General features: G+C 42.8%; 1 protein-coding gene and 1 long non-coding RNA gene across 7 annotated transcripts in view; one reads left to right on the forward strand and one right to left on the reverse strand.

The window, feature by feature from the left end:
• The window catches only part of LOC140913094 (uncharacterized), a 63,995-nt gene extending 59,989 nt beyond the window's left edge, over nucleotides 1-4,006 (reverse strand). The window contains exons 1-2 of the long non-coding RNA XR_012159468.1: nucleotides 3,499-4,006; nucleotides 2,772-2,870 (exon numbers count right to left, since the gene is read on the reverse strand). This is a non-coding gene — a long non-coding RNA (uncharacterized lncRNA). The remainder of the gene's footprint in view (nucleotides 1-2,771; nucleotides 2,871-3,498) is intronic.
• The window catches only part of PLCB2 (phospholipase C beta 2), a 65,508-nt gene extending 50,955 nt beyond the window's left edge, over nucleotides 1-14,553 (forward strand). For 3 of the 6 annotated variants that reach the window (XM_073348794.1, XM_073348796.1, XM_073348797.1), the window contains 12 exons: nucleotides 318-417; nucleotides 875-979; nucleotides 1,789-1,874; nucleotides 2,337-2,433; nucleotides 3,926-3,982; nucleotides 5,783-5,996; nucleotides 6,312-6,480; nucleotides 7,400-7,476; nucleotides 9,858-9,953; nucleotides 11,517-11,574; nucleotides 12,304-12,390; nucleotides 13,123-14,553. In XM_073348794.1, coding sequence (XP_073204895.1) covers nucleotides 318-417; nucleotides 875-979; nucleotides 1,789-1,874; nucleotides 2,337-2,433; nucleotides 3,926-3,982; nucleotides 5,783-5,996; nucleotides 6,312-6,480; nucleotides 7,400-7,476; nucleotides 9,858-9,953; nucleotides 11,517-11,574; nucleotides 12,304-12,390; nucleotides 13,123-13,413 — 1,437 coding nt within the window. In that variant the 3' untranslated portion in view covers nucleotides 13,414-14,553. Of the gene's footprint in view, nucleotides 1-317; nucleotides 418-874; nucleotides 980-1,788; nucleotides 1,875-2,336; nucleotides 2,434-3,925; nucleotides 3,983-5,538; nucleotides 5,997-6,311; nucleotides 6,481-7,399; nucleotides 7,477-9,857; nucleotides 9,954-11,516; nucleotides 11,575-12,303; nucleotides 12,391-13,122 lie in introns of those variants that run through there. The other 3 variants (XM_073348795.1, XM_073348799.1, XM_073348798.1) reach the window with 3 other exon arrangements.
• Nucleotides 14,554-16,512: the final 1,959 nt, after the last annotated feature.

Here is a 16,512-nt window from a genome sequence, read left to right on the forward strand (position 1 = left end):
ACACTCTTGGGAAAGCAGGGGAAGCTTTCACCAGCTCATGAGGTGATGTGGGTATTATCTCCATTTTAGATAATGGTTCTGAAACACAGACATGTGTAGTGACTAGCCCAAACCCAGGGTTAAACCTCAGAAATGCCTGATTCCCAACCTGGAGCTCATTCTTGTAAACTTTGGGGTCACAAAGCAGCTCTTACTGGGCAGCGTGTGGGGGGGAAGATTTTCTTCTTGGGTTTACATTTTTAATTAGTGACACCAATACCCTGTTAGGAGTCATAGTAAGGCACCTGGGGCTTGAGCTCTTACGTTTTTCTCTCCAGATTATGATGCCAGAGTTGGCTTCTCTCAGAATTGTGGCTTTGGAGGAAGGAGGAAAGTTCATTGGTCAACGTATCATTCCCGTTATTGCTGTGCATTCAGGTAAAGTCAGGCCTTTCTGTGGAAGCTCCGTCTGTGTCCTTCATTGCTGTCCTTTGCTGTCCTGTGATCAGTTTGCTGTGCAGTACAATCTTAACCTGAGCTATGCTAGGGGTTGGTGTTAAGGAGGTGACCCCATGTGCTGATGCGAGTAGTAGTGCTAGAAACTGCGGTCCAAAGTGCAGTGGTGCTCTCTCTGGGGACGAGGGGAGATGTCGTGTTGTCCTCTCTTGAGCACAGGAGATCAGTCATTGTTGCATTCCTTTGTGTTGTGTTTGAGGGATTCAAGCAGCAGAGACCCTCCAAACTCATTGCAATGGAACCTTTGTGTAACCCACAATGCCCGAATATGAGTGCCTTCCCTTTCTCCTCCACGTCACTCACAGACTGCTGTGTTTCCTGTTGGGACATTGGGGGGGGCGGATGCCTTCACTCATTCTCTCCTGTTTTCTGTCATCAGGCTATCACCACGTTTGCCTTCGCAGTGAGAGTAATATGCCACTCACTATGCCCTCCCTCTTTGTGTACCTGGAGATGAAGGACTATGTCCCTGACACTTGGGCAGGTAATGTACTTGGAGTGCCTGACGTGGAATGTCCTTCCCTGACTCTAAACTGCTGGTATACTGAAATGGCCAGAAAAGATGAGCTACTCTCTCTGTCTGTGGGTTGGGATGGTTTTATTTACCAAGGAGAAAATTACCCTAGTGTGTGAGGCTGGAAATCTCACCCAGTGAGGTGATGGTGGGGCTCTCCTCAGTTTAGAGGTGAATTGCACACAGAGCACAGAAGAGGAGTGTGACTGGCAGTCTCTCCAAGCACACCTTCTATTTGTCTGCCGTTCTGGTTCCGCCACAGCCTACAGATCCCACCAGTCACTACTTAAGCAGTTGTTTCAATTCAAAATACCACCTACCCCAGTCAGGGTGCTTTTATTGGTCCTTTTATCAGCCTTAGTCTGAGCATCATATTTGGGAACGTCACATGGTTTTTCACCTCATTGCCAACATTTTGCACAGCTCTAGTTAGGGCTGAGGTACAGTGAGAGACAAGTGGGAAAACAGCATTCCCAGGAACAGAGTAGGCAGAATGGCAGTGTCTCCCTGTAACTTGTCGGGTGTGCTCTCACCAAGATGAGGTTGAGATGAAAAGACAGTGGGGTGGGAGAGGACCCATCCGAGAGAGGGCTGATGGCAGGGAGAATGGAAACGCATTCTAATACTAGGAAAGGGAGCAAGGGATTTATTCAGGCTGCAGTACATCCCTCAGGCAGTTAGTGTGGAGAATGGCTATTCCCAGAAATAAAATCTGAGTGGCAGGGAAAGGGGAAATCTGATGAGTCCACTGATAATCTGGATCTGCTCTTTGTTTCCAGATCTGACTGTTGCTCTCTCCAACCCCATTAAGTTCTTTAATAATCAGGACAAGAGATCAGTGAAGCTCAAGCAAGGCTCTGCAGAGGTGAGTGTTTCTACACATTCTGCAACATGCTTTGTGGGTTCAGTCTGAAATTATGCAGGGTGCTTGTCCTGATGCTTCCTCACCCTGCCAGGAGCAAGGACAGTGTAGCAGTAGCTCAGTCTTTGAAGGGTAAGTGGGGATTCAGTGTCTATTTCAGAAAGCCTTGTCTAATTCCTTGAGGCTGTGGATAACTCCTGGTTCAGTGACTGTATAGATAACAAAAACCACCAAAGGGGAGCCTGCCTGGTGTCTGGAAAGTCATGCCCACAGATTGCAAAATTAAGCAGACAATGGTGTTAAGCTCTTGGGAGACTCCATTGTCTCAAATGGGAAAGCATTGTACTGTTTCCCTCACTGGCTTTGCTAGGATTTATGCTTATATTGATTGGTCTATCGGTCGCCACATATATTTCTTGGGTCTGTTTTGCTATAGCGTTGATTCACGTCTGATCTTTGTTTTAGAAGCCTGACATGCAGAAGAAGCTTACAGCAGCTCAAACCAACGGGATACCAAATTCCACCAGGACCTTTAGTTTCCATTCTTCAAATGGACCTGCAGGTAAAGCTGTAGATGTGAGTGGGACTAAAAGAATGAGGAGGAAGAAGTACATTGCTCAAACAGTGAAAGAAGGGGGTGTTGGATAGCCCTAGAGATTAGTAATGGGACAGGAGCCTTTCACCTCTAGGTCACTTGCTTAAATTCTGGCCTCGTTCAATACTGAACAAAAGTTGTTACCATCCAGTTACTCTTTAGGTGTGTGTGTGAATGAGTGGGTGATTTCACTCCATTTCCAAGGGTACAACATTATAAAAATCACCATCACAATTAGCACAGTTGATAATCTCAGTAGATAAACCAAAGGTTCAATGAGCATGGAAACAGAACTATCTTCTTACCCCTAGAGGTGGTTGCTCCAGGTCAGAGTTGGGACATAATAGGTGCAGCAGTATGGATGAAGATTACATTGCCATTGCTTACGCTGAACTGTTCCTGTCCTGTGGATAAATAGGGGAGGTCACTTCCCAACATTGACAATGCAGCACCTTTCACCAGCACTAAAGTCACAAGAATATAACATTTTGGAAAGGAGCAGAGATATGGTTAAAAGAGAAACACATAACTGAGGGTGAGATAGTTCATGTTGTAAATTACCAGCAGGCGCTAAAGAAATTTCTGTAAATTAACAAATTGAGCACCAGCCTTCATACCCTTTCCTCCTTACAGTCAGACATCCAGACCTGGGGAAGGGTCTCCAGATTAAAGCTATTTCTTTATAACTTCAAGCCTATGGCACCAGAATTTGTGTGCCATGTGCCATGGATGTATAGGTCCCAACCCCAGTCATCTAAAATGATGAGTCCCACAATGACCGAATCAATACAAGGATGTAGAATCTTTTTCTCTCAGAAATATATACACACTAAGCTAATTCTCTCCTTTCCTCTATTTTCACATTGGTCTAAGAAGCCCACTGACTTCAACTGGATTACTCCTGATTATGCTAGTGGTATGAGGGGAGGTCAAGGCTATCCAAATCCTCACCAACTTTGGAGGCAGGAAATGTAGCTTGATGGATTTAGTGGATGACTTGGTTCTCATCAATAACATCTCACTGTTCCTTACCTATATCTTATTTTTCTAAGCCTAATTTTGTGAGGTCCTGATTGTCTCTTTCAAAATTCTGGGTCCCTCAAATCCCATTGAAGCCACGTTGAAGGCAGTCCACACCTGGCAAGTCTGATCTTACTGAAGTTCTGTTCCATTGTATCTGTTGAGTGCTGATGAATGTTAGACACTCTGTTGGTCAGCTGAGCTGATCCCTGAGTTCCTTCTGAGACTTGTTGCAGCTTCTGGGTATAATGTTTCTCCCCAAACAGCAAAAATGGCAGCAAGGGTATTTGATGCAGGAATATATACACAGCATCCCTTACACCAGCGTAACCACCTCAGCAAGAGTGGGAATGTAGCGAAGCCCCAGCTCTCCATTCTCCACTGCTCCATTTTCAGCCCAGAGGTAGGGTATGAACAAGAATCTCTTCTGTGGTTTTAGGAGCTATGATCCTGGAGAAGGAAGAAACTATAAAAGAAGTTGCAAAAGAAGTTGCAGGTAATTACACTGATATTACTCTAAAGGGCTCAGGGAGAAGGGATACAAAGATAGCTTTAAGCCACCTTTGTGACTCCCCTATCCTGAGCCAAATGGGGCCCATTTAGCCATCCTGCATAATTTAGAGTAGCTTCAGGACTGCTCTAATTTGTGCTCTGCTGCCTGTGGCCCCAAGGGGACATTGCAGCAGCTGTGAATGTGCACAGCAGCACTTTAGCCATGTTCTAATGCCTCCCAGCTTGCCCTCAACACACACACTGTACCAGGGCCTCCTGTAGGAGGCAGCAGAGAGCCAGCATCGCCAGTAACCCAGCCAGAGAATCTCCTATGTTAAAGAAATTCCACAGTGGCCAGATCTGCTGGCTTTAAGGCCCCTTTACACTGTCAGAAGCAGTACGAAGAGGGCAACGGGGCAGCTTAAGCCCCCCAGAGGACTGAGCCCTCCATCTGTTGATTTAAATAATTTATTATTTGCCTATTTGTCTGCATCATAATGCTGTGTGATAAAACCATTACACAACATTAACATCAAAATAAAAATCCAACATGCCGGAATATACCACCCACCAAACAGGGCACAAGGATGAATCCACCTGCCCTCAGTCAAACTACCCCACTGGGATCAATTGCCAAATAACTGCCATCCATCTGCTGCAAATTTGCACACATCACAGTTATGAATATATTACTCAACAAATAAAGGATATTCATAAATTAAAAAAAACATTGTTAGGATGGAGTTATGGTTGTATAAAGATAGTTGTTAATATAGCAAGTATCTGAGTCATTACATTAGAAGGTGATAGTTCAAAAAGCCTAATTTCCTGACTCAAACATTTGTGTTTGCACTTTCTCCCTGAATTTCCTCACTTTCATATGTTCACTAGAACTAAAGTTCGGTACATTCTTACAGATTCCCAAGCACAAACCATTATTTTCCTTAGCACCCCAATAACCTTTTAACCACAGATACCAGTGACTTGCTAGTGACTTGTTGCCCAAAGATAATGGAGTCTCTGTAACATTTCCCTTGCACCCTTCCCCATAATCCTTCATCTCCCCTAAAAGCCACTAGAAAACTCTTTCCTGACACCGTGGAAGGGATGTCATATATTAGAACTAGAGGCCATTATTCCCCAGACAAGAGTATACTGATCATAATTAGGGCCCTACCAAATTCATGGTCCATTTTGGTCAATATCATGGTCATAGAATGTTAAAAATAGTAAATTTCATGATTGCAGCTATTTCAATCTGAAATGTCACCGTGGTGTAATTGTTGGGGTCCTGACCCAAAAAGGAGTTGGGGGGGGTCCGCAAGGTTATTGTACAGGGGGGTTGCTGTGCTGCAACAAGTCTCAGCAGTTGCCCTCTACCTGCCCAGCTCTCAAGTCAGCACAGAAGTAAGGGTGGCAATACTGGGACCCCCCCCTAAAATAACTTTGCGACTCTATCCATATATTTTCCAACTAAAATTTGTCCTGGCTTTTGGGACGCTTAATTTTGTGAATTTGTCTTGTGCCTCACGACATCCCGATGTGTCCCAACTCAATTAGGTTGACCATCAGAACAAACTACAGAAAACTGGCAGCTCCCACGGGCATGTACCCAGACCATGAATCAACCTGTTGCTTATTGACCTTGCAGTTACCCCGATGAAAGGGAGGAGGTGCTGGAGGCAGTGCTGAAAAACAGCCGGAAACAAAAGGGAATTAGAGTATGGCAAGAATGTCTGCATGAGAGAGAGGTAGGTAGGTGGGTTAGACAGACAGACAGGACTCTTTTTATACTGTATTTTAGAGCTCCAAACGGCCAGCCTTGAGGAGCTGCAGAAGATGAAGCTTTTTATGAAGCTGCTGAAGAAACAGGAGAAGGAGCTGAAGGAGCTGGAACGAAAGGGAAGCAAGCGCAGGGAAGAGCTGCTGCAGAGATATTCAGCCCTGTTCTCCGAGTTGGTCACCCAGTGTGGCAGGAAGAAGATCACATGCCCTCGGAAAACCCAGAAAAAGAAAAGGTAAAATACAGCATAAGAAATCTCCAGATGTGCTGCACAGCACTCAGGAGGCCTTGTTGCCTGCACGCACAAGCGGCGCTAAGTGCTTCCCTCAGAGAAACACACATGAGCCACACACTTCCCTGTCTTCATGCCCATCCTCCAAAAAAGAGGCATGAAGGGGGTTGCCTATCACATATTTCCATAGCTGTGCACGGAGCTGCACATTCCTTTCTAAGAGGTGTACGGAAGGACGCTTTGATATGGTGCAGTAGGTGGAATGGATTATCTTCTGTGCTGCAGTAAGCATTCCTCCTGTATTCCTCCTGTTAACAGCAGTTTGACTGTAGAGGAGGTCATTGCAGGAGGGAATCCAGCAGAGATGGCAGAGAATGCTGACAGCCGAGTCTTGGAGCTGAAGGAGAAGCTGGAAATGCACCTGATGCAACTGTGGGAAGAGCAGTATGATGGGATTCGGAAAAAGAAAAAGCAGCATGCCACAGAGGTATGGACTGCATGTGTACTCCACCTGGGCACTCACAGACTGGGGGTGACCCACAGAAAGTGTCACCAGCCAGGTTACACCTTCACTGACTGCTACCATTAGAGCATTGCAGATGCAGCCAGGCACAGGAATGCCCACCAACACAGCCCTAGTCACCAACATTGCTGTATCCTTGCAGATGACATGTTGGACTAAAGCCGCTCCAGCAGATTTCATGCCAGCCATAATCAAAGCAATGCATATAGATGCAATGCCCACACACAGCATGTCCCCCAGGCTGAGAGCTACTCACGGGGCCTGATCTTGTTCCTGTTGGAATCAGCATATTTTCTGCATCTGACTTCAGTGGAACGAAGATCAGGTCTATATACATGGTGCCATCAGACACAACATATCCCACTGAATGCCTTTGGTAGACACAGTGCCCTCGGTAGACACAGTGCCCTCAGATGCATCACCACTCACAGGGAGAGTGACAGCCAGAGAGACAATACCTGAAGATAGGTCACTGCCCAAATCTAGTAATAGCCAAGGAGTCACCCAGCTCAGTGACTGCCCACCAGTACAGTGCAACCCAAAGCCCCAGTGTAACCGAGGCACTTGTATCTGCCCACACAAACTAAAGGGTAGGAACATACACACATGGTATACCCTACAAATATATGCTATGACCCAAAGGGACAGCTCCACCAATGGTGACCTGATGCAATCTACCAACACAGCTTGGCCCACATACACAAATCACAATTTTCAGACACAGTGTCATATTTCCAAACCCATGTAGATTAATTGACTGTTGTAAGTAAATGGAGGATGAGGTCAATGGCAGGAGAGAGAAACCTGAATCAGTTAGATCCTGACTGTGTACTCTTGTTTGGGTTGTTTTTTTTGTTGTTGTTTTTTTGGATCCCTTCAACAGCAAATTGCCAGACTAATAGAAGTAGCAAGGGAGAAGCAGGCAGCTGAGCTGAAGGCACTGAAAGAATCGTCAGAAAGGTAAATTCTGATCATTTGAATAACAAAGTAATACTAGTATAGCACTTCATTGGTAGATCACAACGTGCTGCACTGAGCTGGGTAAGCATCACTCTCTATCATACAAATAGGCGAACTGTGTGACTTACCCAAGGTCGTGCTATGAGTCAGTGGCAGAGATGAGAGGACAACTCTGGTCCCCTGACTTCCAGAATGGCGCTCTATGTTGCACCTCAGAGCACAGTAGCAATGAAGTTAGAGCTGATCTAGCTGGCCAACACCCTATTTTATATGGATAGCAGCTTGGAATATTGTACAGCAGGTAAAATTGTTTGTAAGATGATTGCAGTTTGTGGATCTAGGCATATGTGCATTGCCATACCGGACCAGACCAGTGACCTCCTAGTCGAGTGTTCTTTCTCTGACAGTGTCCAGTGTCAAATGCATGAGAGGAAGATGCAGGAAATGCTACAATGGACATTTATAATTTTTAACTGTGAGGGTAATTAACCATTAGAACAATTTGCCAAGGGTTGTGATGGATTCTCCATTATTGGCAATTTTTAAATCTAGATTAAAAAGATCTGCTTTACTTCAGAATGAATTATTTTGGGAAGTCCTCTGGCCTGTGTTATACATGACATCTGACTAGATGATCACAATGGTCCCTTCTGGCCTTGAGATCTATGAATTTATGGAGTAAGATGCTCTGAGGGGAAATTTCTTCCTACCCCAGGCAGGCTTATGTCCTGAAACATGAAGATTTATAGACCTTATATTTTATCCTGTTTAGTGTAATTGACAATATTTTCATTGTCAATATAAATGTCTGACTCCTACTAAGTTCTTAGCTAGGATAGTATCTTGTAGAAATGAATTTCATAGGTTGATAATTACATGCTGTGTAAAAAGTGTTTTTATTTATTGGGTTTAAATTTACTGCCTTTACGTTTCACAGAAAGATATCCAGATCTTTTTCCTGAGTGGTTATGGTTAAATTAGAACCCAATAATGTGTACGAGTAATTCAAATGATTACTTCCACTGTGCATTATCTCACGTTTTTCAACACTAAACTGTATTTGCTCTCTGAAGTTCTTTAGTCTTTTTTAATTTTGACTAATACATCATTTTGTGTCATGTGCAAATGTTGCCAACTAACTATTCAACATATTTTCCAGATCATTAATAAATATATTAAACAACATTCATTCTAGTACAGAACATTGGGGCACCCAATTCTTAATCTTTTGCCATGTTGAACATTAACTGTTTATTCTTGTTATTTTCTATCTCTTAGTTAGTTTCTAATTCAGTTGCCTCTCACCCTATAACTACACCGTTTCTTTAATAGTCTTTTTGAGTGACTTTGTTAAAGCTTTTCGAAAGTTCAAATAATATCAACCAGTTCTCCTTTATCCACTATTTTGCTGACATACTAAAAGAATTCTAGTAAATTAGAGAACAGTTTTCCTATGCAGTAGCCATGTACATCTAGATGTTTTATATTTCTGCTTTTAATTAAACTTTCCAATTAATTTTCCTAGAACTAAAGTAATGCTCACTGGCCTCTAATTCCCAACATCACCCCCGTGCTTTTTTAAAAGATGGGCATGCTATTTGTTATCCTCAAGACCTCCAATATAGTAGCTGAGTTTAATGGGAAATTGCATCTTTTTGTGACTAGCTCAGCCATTTCATTCATTTTAAAGGTCCTTTGTCCCTCTTGGACAAATACCATCCTGACCTGGAGAATTTCTGCTTTTTTAGCAATTTATTCCCTAGTGGGCCTGCTAGACCCATCGATTCACGTGCATGTTTCCTATTTCTGATATACTTAAAGAATTTCCTGTTATTTGTTTTTGTCTTTGCTATTTGCTCTTAAATTCCCTAAGGCTTCCTAATTTCCATTTCATATGTTATCTGCTATAGGTTGCACTCCTTTCTATTAACTTCATATGGGCTGGATTTCTGTTTTTTCATGAACACTGGTTTGGCTCAAATATCCTCTTTTAACTTTCCCATGTAATCATACAAAGCCTTCCTGCTTCTTTTTACTTAGGGTTATGAGTACTTTCTGTGTCTCTTATCAATAGTCTAGCGGAGACAAGTGTAGCAAAGTGTTAAGAGTGTTCAGAATGGATTTGCATGATGTAACCCAAGTATAATGTCCATGTGTATTTTGTCCTAGCTCCTAGGATCACTCACCTCAGGTAAGGAACATTTTAAATCCAGTAAACAAAGGGTCTTATTTTAGATCTCTTCTGAAATTTTCCCTTGCTACCAGGTTTGCCATTCTTGTATGAAAAGCTCTCCAAGACAGGTGTTTAAAGAAACCAGTTGTTCATATATAGTGTCTGAGGGTTGTTGGTCCTGTCATTCATGACATCTTCATCTCTGCAGTGATACTAAAGAGATAAAGAAGAAGCTGGAGGCAAAGAGACTGGACCGAATCCAAGCCATGACCAAGAGTACCATTGACAAGACTGCTCAGGAGAGGTACTGGTTGGACAGCCTAGGGCTTGGTCTGCACAGAACAGAGAACGATCCCAGGCAGGGAACTCCATTGCACTGTGGTCTTCATCACCACTAGGCAGTTAGTAACCGTCACCAAATTGGACATGGAAGGCAAACCCATATACCTCACTCCCTTATCAGCCTAATTTCAGGTACCCTCAAAGGATGGTATTGCTCCAGCTTTGGTCTGTCTTCCTGTGGGCTGGATTTCCATCCCTCCCCCTGTTGCCATCACCATCTGGTAAACAGGCACATATGCTCTGAGAGGCCAAATTTCTAGACACAGTAGTAAGGGCACTGCTCTGCAGTGCCTTCCATACACATAGTGTTATAGGGGAAGATCAGCTCCACGTAGTACAACCTTAAATGGTTTGATCCTGAAAGGAGCTGACCACCTGCAATTCCCTTTGAAGTTAGCAGGAGCTGTGAGTGCTCAACATCTCTCAGAATCAGACCCAAAGAGTCCGTATGAAAACCCCCTGAGGTCATTACAAATGGATGAAGGCGTTCTGCTGTAGTTCTTAAGGCTAGATCAGTGTGCTTGCATGGAGAAGAATCTCCCTGTGGGACTTACCACAAGTTGGTATGGTCGGTACCTTCGTTTTGGTGTTTTCCACTATCCTAGAGGCTCTGCTCTCTTGTTTATCTTAGTCTCTTACTCATGAAGGTAGCAAAGAAGCCTCAATATCTTCCAGCCATTTCAATTTTTCAGATGAAGGCTGGGAATGCAGCCTTTTCCTAACACTCCTTACCTACACTACACCTTGGTGGAGATGGATCTCAGATTAAGCTAAAAAGAAGCTCCTCCATAAAGCCTCTCTTTAGAGACTATTTATGAGCATCTATTATTAGCCTCAGTTAAGATCCAAATACAACTTTTGAGACTCGTAACCTTAGTAAGGTACTTTGGATGCTTATTAGCTTGGAACATATAATGTTATATGCCACCTTCCTTTGTACTGTATATCAGGGGTCGGCAACCTTTCAGAAGTGGTGTGCCGAGTCTTCATTTATTCACTCTAATTTAAGGTTTCGCGTGCCAAAGTAATACATTTTAACATTTCTAGAAGGTCTCTTTCCACAAGTCTATCATATCTAACTAAACTATTGTTGTATGTAAAGTAAATAAGGTTTTTAAAATGTTTAAGAAGGTTCATTTAAAATTAAATTAAAATGCCGAGCCCTCTGCACCGGTGGCCAGGACCCGGGCAGTGTGAGTGCCACTGAAAATCAGCTCCCGTGCCGCCTTCGGCATGCGTGCCATAGGTTGTCTACCCCTGCTGTACATGTTACAATAATTTTCTATGTTTTTTTATTTGCCCGTGCCTCAAATTGGTACTTCCATTAGCACATTTATATACAATGTAATATCCTTCCTGGTTATAAATGCAGTTCGGTCTTTCTGTATGGACACGAGCAGCCCTAGCTTAAGCATGAGAATTTGTGGTAATTTTACTGACATTTGGCTAACTGGTGACTTGGATAAAGATAATAGATAAACAGGATTTATTTTTAATAATAGCTGCTGTGGTTGTGTTTTTAAAGATTAAAGAGAGAAATTAATCATTCACACATTCAGGAAGTGGTGCAGATGATCAAACTGGTAAGTGTCTCTATGGAAACCTTCTGCAGCATCTTTGTTCTCACCCAGGTGGTGTTGTCTTGTGTATGTACTGTGTGCGCTTCACTGTTTTGTGCAAACATTGAGTTCTCTTAGGTATATAGTCCTACTGCACTGGATCCTCAAGATATATGCAGATCCAAATCTTTAGTGACTATGCTTTCTGTGATAGTGTGAAGACAGCTACAATCTTGCTAAGGATTGTAGGTCCTGCCAGCTGGAGATAAAAGAGATTTCTCCAGGTTTCTGCAAATCCACCTAGCAGGCTGCTGCAGGGAAAGAATTTTCTAGCATGGCTATTCAGCGACATGGCTTTATGTCCCACTATCACTGCGATTATTCATGTGCTTAAAGTTAAGCATGTATGAAAATCTTTGCAAACATGGGGCCCTACTGAGCACAGTTTCTACAGTACGTGGAGGAGCCACTGTTGTGATGAGCAGATGCAGCCATGGTATACATTGTGTGTTCATGCAATGATCTCCCCATCACTATAGGTAATCACCAGCTTTTGAACACAGCACCTTGAACACTAAAGGAGTAACTCCATTAGCTGGCAGAAATAGTAGGGCTAGAGGGGGATGTGACACGCACTTTATAAGCATGTTACATACAGCTTTGGCCATACAGAACTTTCTCTGCAATGTTTATACAGCTCTGTTGAAAAATGTCTCTTTTAAAACTTAAATTTGTTTTTTTTATTCCTTGAAGGTGACAGAAAAGATGGCCAAGTACCAAGAGAAACTGGAAGAGAAGCAGGCAGATTGTTTAGAAAAGATCAAGGAGAAAGAAAGCCAGGTAAAGGCAAAGAAGAATCCAGGATTTAATGTGGTTACTCAGTACAGTAAATCCAGGACTTAATGTGAGAGCCAGTCCTCTTTATGAACTCTCTTCTGATAACACCACCCTATATAGTCGCAATTCCACGTACACATATCGCATATGATTAGTTCCCACTTCAGACACATCCCATACAAGTTACACAGAAATGGTATGATTTGGAGAACATGGAGCTCATCTCTAGGTCACTGCATCAACTCCAACCTATACAAGTTGATAGAGACCAAAAATTGTTACCATCTGGAATGCTTCTTGATGGCCTATGTGAAATGAGTTAGTGATCACAGTTCAATCTTCAACAGACTATGGTACAAATATAAAAAATACAATTAACTGGCACCCCTATTACAGTCCTCACCAGAGAAGCCAAGGTTGCCTCAGCTATGGACAATAAATTGCCCTCTCCCCTCATGAGATGAGCCTCCCAAAACAGGATTGAGACATGGTGGGGTTCTGATGAGAAGTTTACACGGTCACTGCCTTGATGTATGTGTTCTGTGGGTAAAGAATTTCAGCCTCCACTGCTAAAACCCAGTCCTTTCACCAGCACTAAATTCACTTTTCAAATTAAGAATTCTATAAAAACCCAGTTTGGAATGAACTTTACATTGCTTCTCCTGTGTTCTGAGAGTGACACCAGGACACACGCCTCTCATTTACTAAGTGACTGATTTTTTTCCCTATTTGCAGCTCCAGAAGGAGGCCTTGGCAGAGTATGAGGAGAAAGTGAAAACCCTTAGCATGGAGGTACAAGATTTGGCAAGGAACTGTGTGAAAATCTGCTTCCCTCTGGAGGCTAATATCAAGAAGGAAGAAGCCCTGAATGCCAGCAGTGAAGGAAAACAAGGGTCTAAGGACCAACCAGAAGGAAAGATACCTGGAGCTGAGATATCATGGCTTGAGACATCCATGGCTGAGACCTCCATAGCTCAGACTCAAAAAGTTGAGTTGTCTGAACAAAATCAGGAAAGCAGATTATGAGAGATGCTTCTCCTAATCCTTATTCTGCTTCTGGAAGCTCATTTCAAACAATTAATAGGGTCTACAGTAAAGTTACGCACATGAAATAAACTTAATCTACTCAGAAGACCATCCTTCCCAGCCAGGGAGTTGTATGGGTTGCTGAAGTTCACCAGAAACTTCCTACTTTCTTCTCTGTCCTTCAGAATGTGGAAGAGAAGAGATTTTAGGGGATCACCTGTAGCTGAGAGGTTTGGTCTGTAGGAAACACCTTTTCTTCCACTCCGGCTTAGCAGCAGGTATTTCAGGAGCATGAGTGACTTCATGACTGGCAATTCTGACACAACTAGCTTGTCTTCATTATCTCAGACTTCATCCAATTTATTCTGTTTATAGAAGACCCTTCCACAGACTAGAAGAGAGATGGAATGTCACTTTAAGGAACCTCATGCCATCAGTGCACCATTTTCCCTCTCTCAAACAGAATAGTGCTGGCTCCATGGATTTCTCCTATTGGTGGAGGAAAAAAGAATCTCAAAGAGAATTATGCTGGTGTTCACACACCATTTTAGATAAATTGCAGTGGAAAAAAAAACCCTAGGAAATGGAAGGAGAGTACTCTATGATCAGTTTCCTAGATTATTTTTTTTAAATGTCTTCTTTTTCCTAGTGACTGTTTTTCATTTCTGCTGTATCTTTTGGAAGCTAGTGGTTCTACAGACAGATTTTGTGGGACCAATTTAGACTTGGGTTGACCCCTCATAAAATGTATAGACAGAAAATCTGTAAGGGCTCTCTAATACTCACCTGTAGAAATTATGCAGAGAAATGAGCCATTTCTCCCACCTATTACTGCAAAGTAATCTAGAGAACTCCTGTGGACATTCCATAAAGTTTTCTAAAGAACTCCATCAAGATTCTCCAATGAAGCCATGATAACTCCACATTTAGGGCCCTTTTGGAAGCATACAGTCACAATTTTGAAAACTTTTAATTTATTTTAAGGGTAAATAAACATAGTTTCCTTAAATGTTCCTCATACTGTAAGGACACCTGTTTGATTGGCTTGCCTACCAAAAAGTACAGCAATTTGTTTCAAAACCTGCCTCAAAATGCTTTGCGCAAGCTAAAACCTCCTATTCACTATGCTTCTGTATCAATTTATTACAACAAAAGATCAGCAAATTCTCCAGCAGGCGGTGCAGTCTGAAGAAGTACAGTGTGGGAGGAATCAGGGAAGAGACGCTCCTTCAGTACATACGCTACACAGGAGGTTTGTGGCGTTTATCTCAGCTTGCTAGGGGCTCAAGGAGGTTTGTATGCAGTTTACCCTTTGGCACACATGCTGCCATGCAGTGTGTGTAACAGAGCAGTACGTAGCCTCTTCCCTACAGTATATTCAGATTTCTGACTGCCTCAGTAGTTATTTCTAGCTGTAATTGCAGACTGACGGGCATAATACACATGTTCAATTACACAGCTTAGTTTTGAGGTACGTTAGTCCTGACCTTAAGCCTTTCTGCATGTTTTGACTGCAGATGGGAGGATGTGACCCTTAGATTGTCTGAGACCTGGTGTCCATTTGCTGCTACTGCTGCTCTTGGGTAAGACAAAGCTTTCTAGCGTAAGGTGAACAAAACCAAATATCAGGGGGCAATATTCCTAGTTACTCATTTCTGCACGTGGGGCAGGAAGAGAGTGGGGTGTGTGTGTGTGTGGAAAGTGACGTTGTGGGGGGATGTGTGGAAAGTGACCTTTGCATGCCCTATATTCTACGATTGTTCAAGGCTCTGCCTGGTCCCCAGTGTAAATTCTAGCAATCTCCTCAGCCTCTGGAAGCTGGAAAGCAGAGAATAGCACAGTTCAGGTCACTCTGGTTGTGCCCCCTCTTTGCCCTGACACAGCCCCTACACCAGGGACTGGGACAGGCTTAGCAAATAACCCTAATGCCAGTTCTACAATGGCTGTTTCCAGGACTTTTGCATGCTTGTCCGCAACTCTTTTCCTGGTCAGTACAGCAATGAATTGGGATTTATGCACTGATTTGCTGATTTGATACACGTTAACTTGTGCAAGCAGTGCAGTTAATATTATTGGAAGCAATAATCTTTACATTATTACATGATAACATGTGTTAATGCTATTGCATTTCTCTCTCGATAAATCATTCAGCCCTGTGAGTCATTCATTTGGAAACAGCGAGACTTAATGAAAGGAAGTGGGACAAGCATGCACTTTGGCATACTGTTTCTGTAGGACTGCATGATAACGACACCATTCAAAGATCCAGTCTCAGCATGAAATAGAGCAACCTTACCACTGCTATAATATATGCCCATTCCCAATAGCCCCAAAGGGCCATGCCAGCAGCGAAGCATTCCCTGGGTTGAGGGAATCCTCCCGTGCTTGGATCTGCCAGCTTTGTGGTGCTGGAGCCATGGCACACTGGAGAATTGGGGTCATTATCTCTGTAAAAGTTTTATCCTCTTTAAACTCCCTTTAGCATATTCTAGTAATAGAGGAACTAGTGAGAGAGTGTGATTTACAGTGCGATTTGAAATGCTTCTTTTATCCTCTGATTATTGGAGCCTTTGACCTTAACTTGATAGACAACACTAGAGCAAAGGAAGAGGTGTTCCTGACCAGAAAGATGCTACTTTTCCCCATGTTCTGTTTTTTTATGACACCAAGCGCCACCCCCCAACAAAGTATTCACCGTTGTAGAAATGTTCTCTACGGGTCTGTATCTTGTTTGGAGCGGCAGGGAGCAGCAGGCTTAGTTTTAGTGGTTCTACAAAAAATGGTGGTTATTATACTGGATACTACCGTGATGAATGCATTACAAAATGTAGATAGACATGAAATTAGCTCAGGTTTGATACTACAGAGAAGTCTTAAATCTGGTTTAATGGCTGGGTAAAGGAGATAATGTACCTCCTCTGTAGCATTGCATTTGCATGAGATATGCATTGATTTTATTAAAATACAGGAGTGGGATTGTGTATTGTAAATTTGTGACATATTTATTTCTGGAAAATAAAACACATTTCTATAAAACTTCTGACACACTTCTTTCTTGAGTGTGGGGCAGGCTAGTGGGAATGGAATAGACTACAGTAC

The sequence above is a fragment of the Lepidochelys kempii genome, chromosome 6, assembly GCF_965140265.1.
Source record: "Lepidochelys kempii isolate rLepKem1 chromosome 6, rLepKem1.hap2, whole genome shotgun sequence".
Lineage (NCBI taxonomy): Eukaryota > Metazoa > Chordata > Testudines > Cheloniidae > Lepidochelys > Lepidochelys kempii.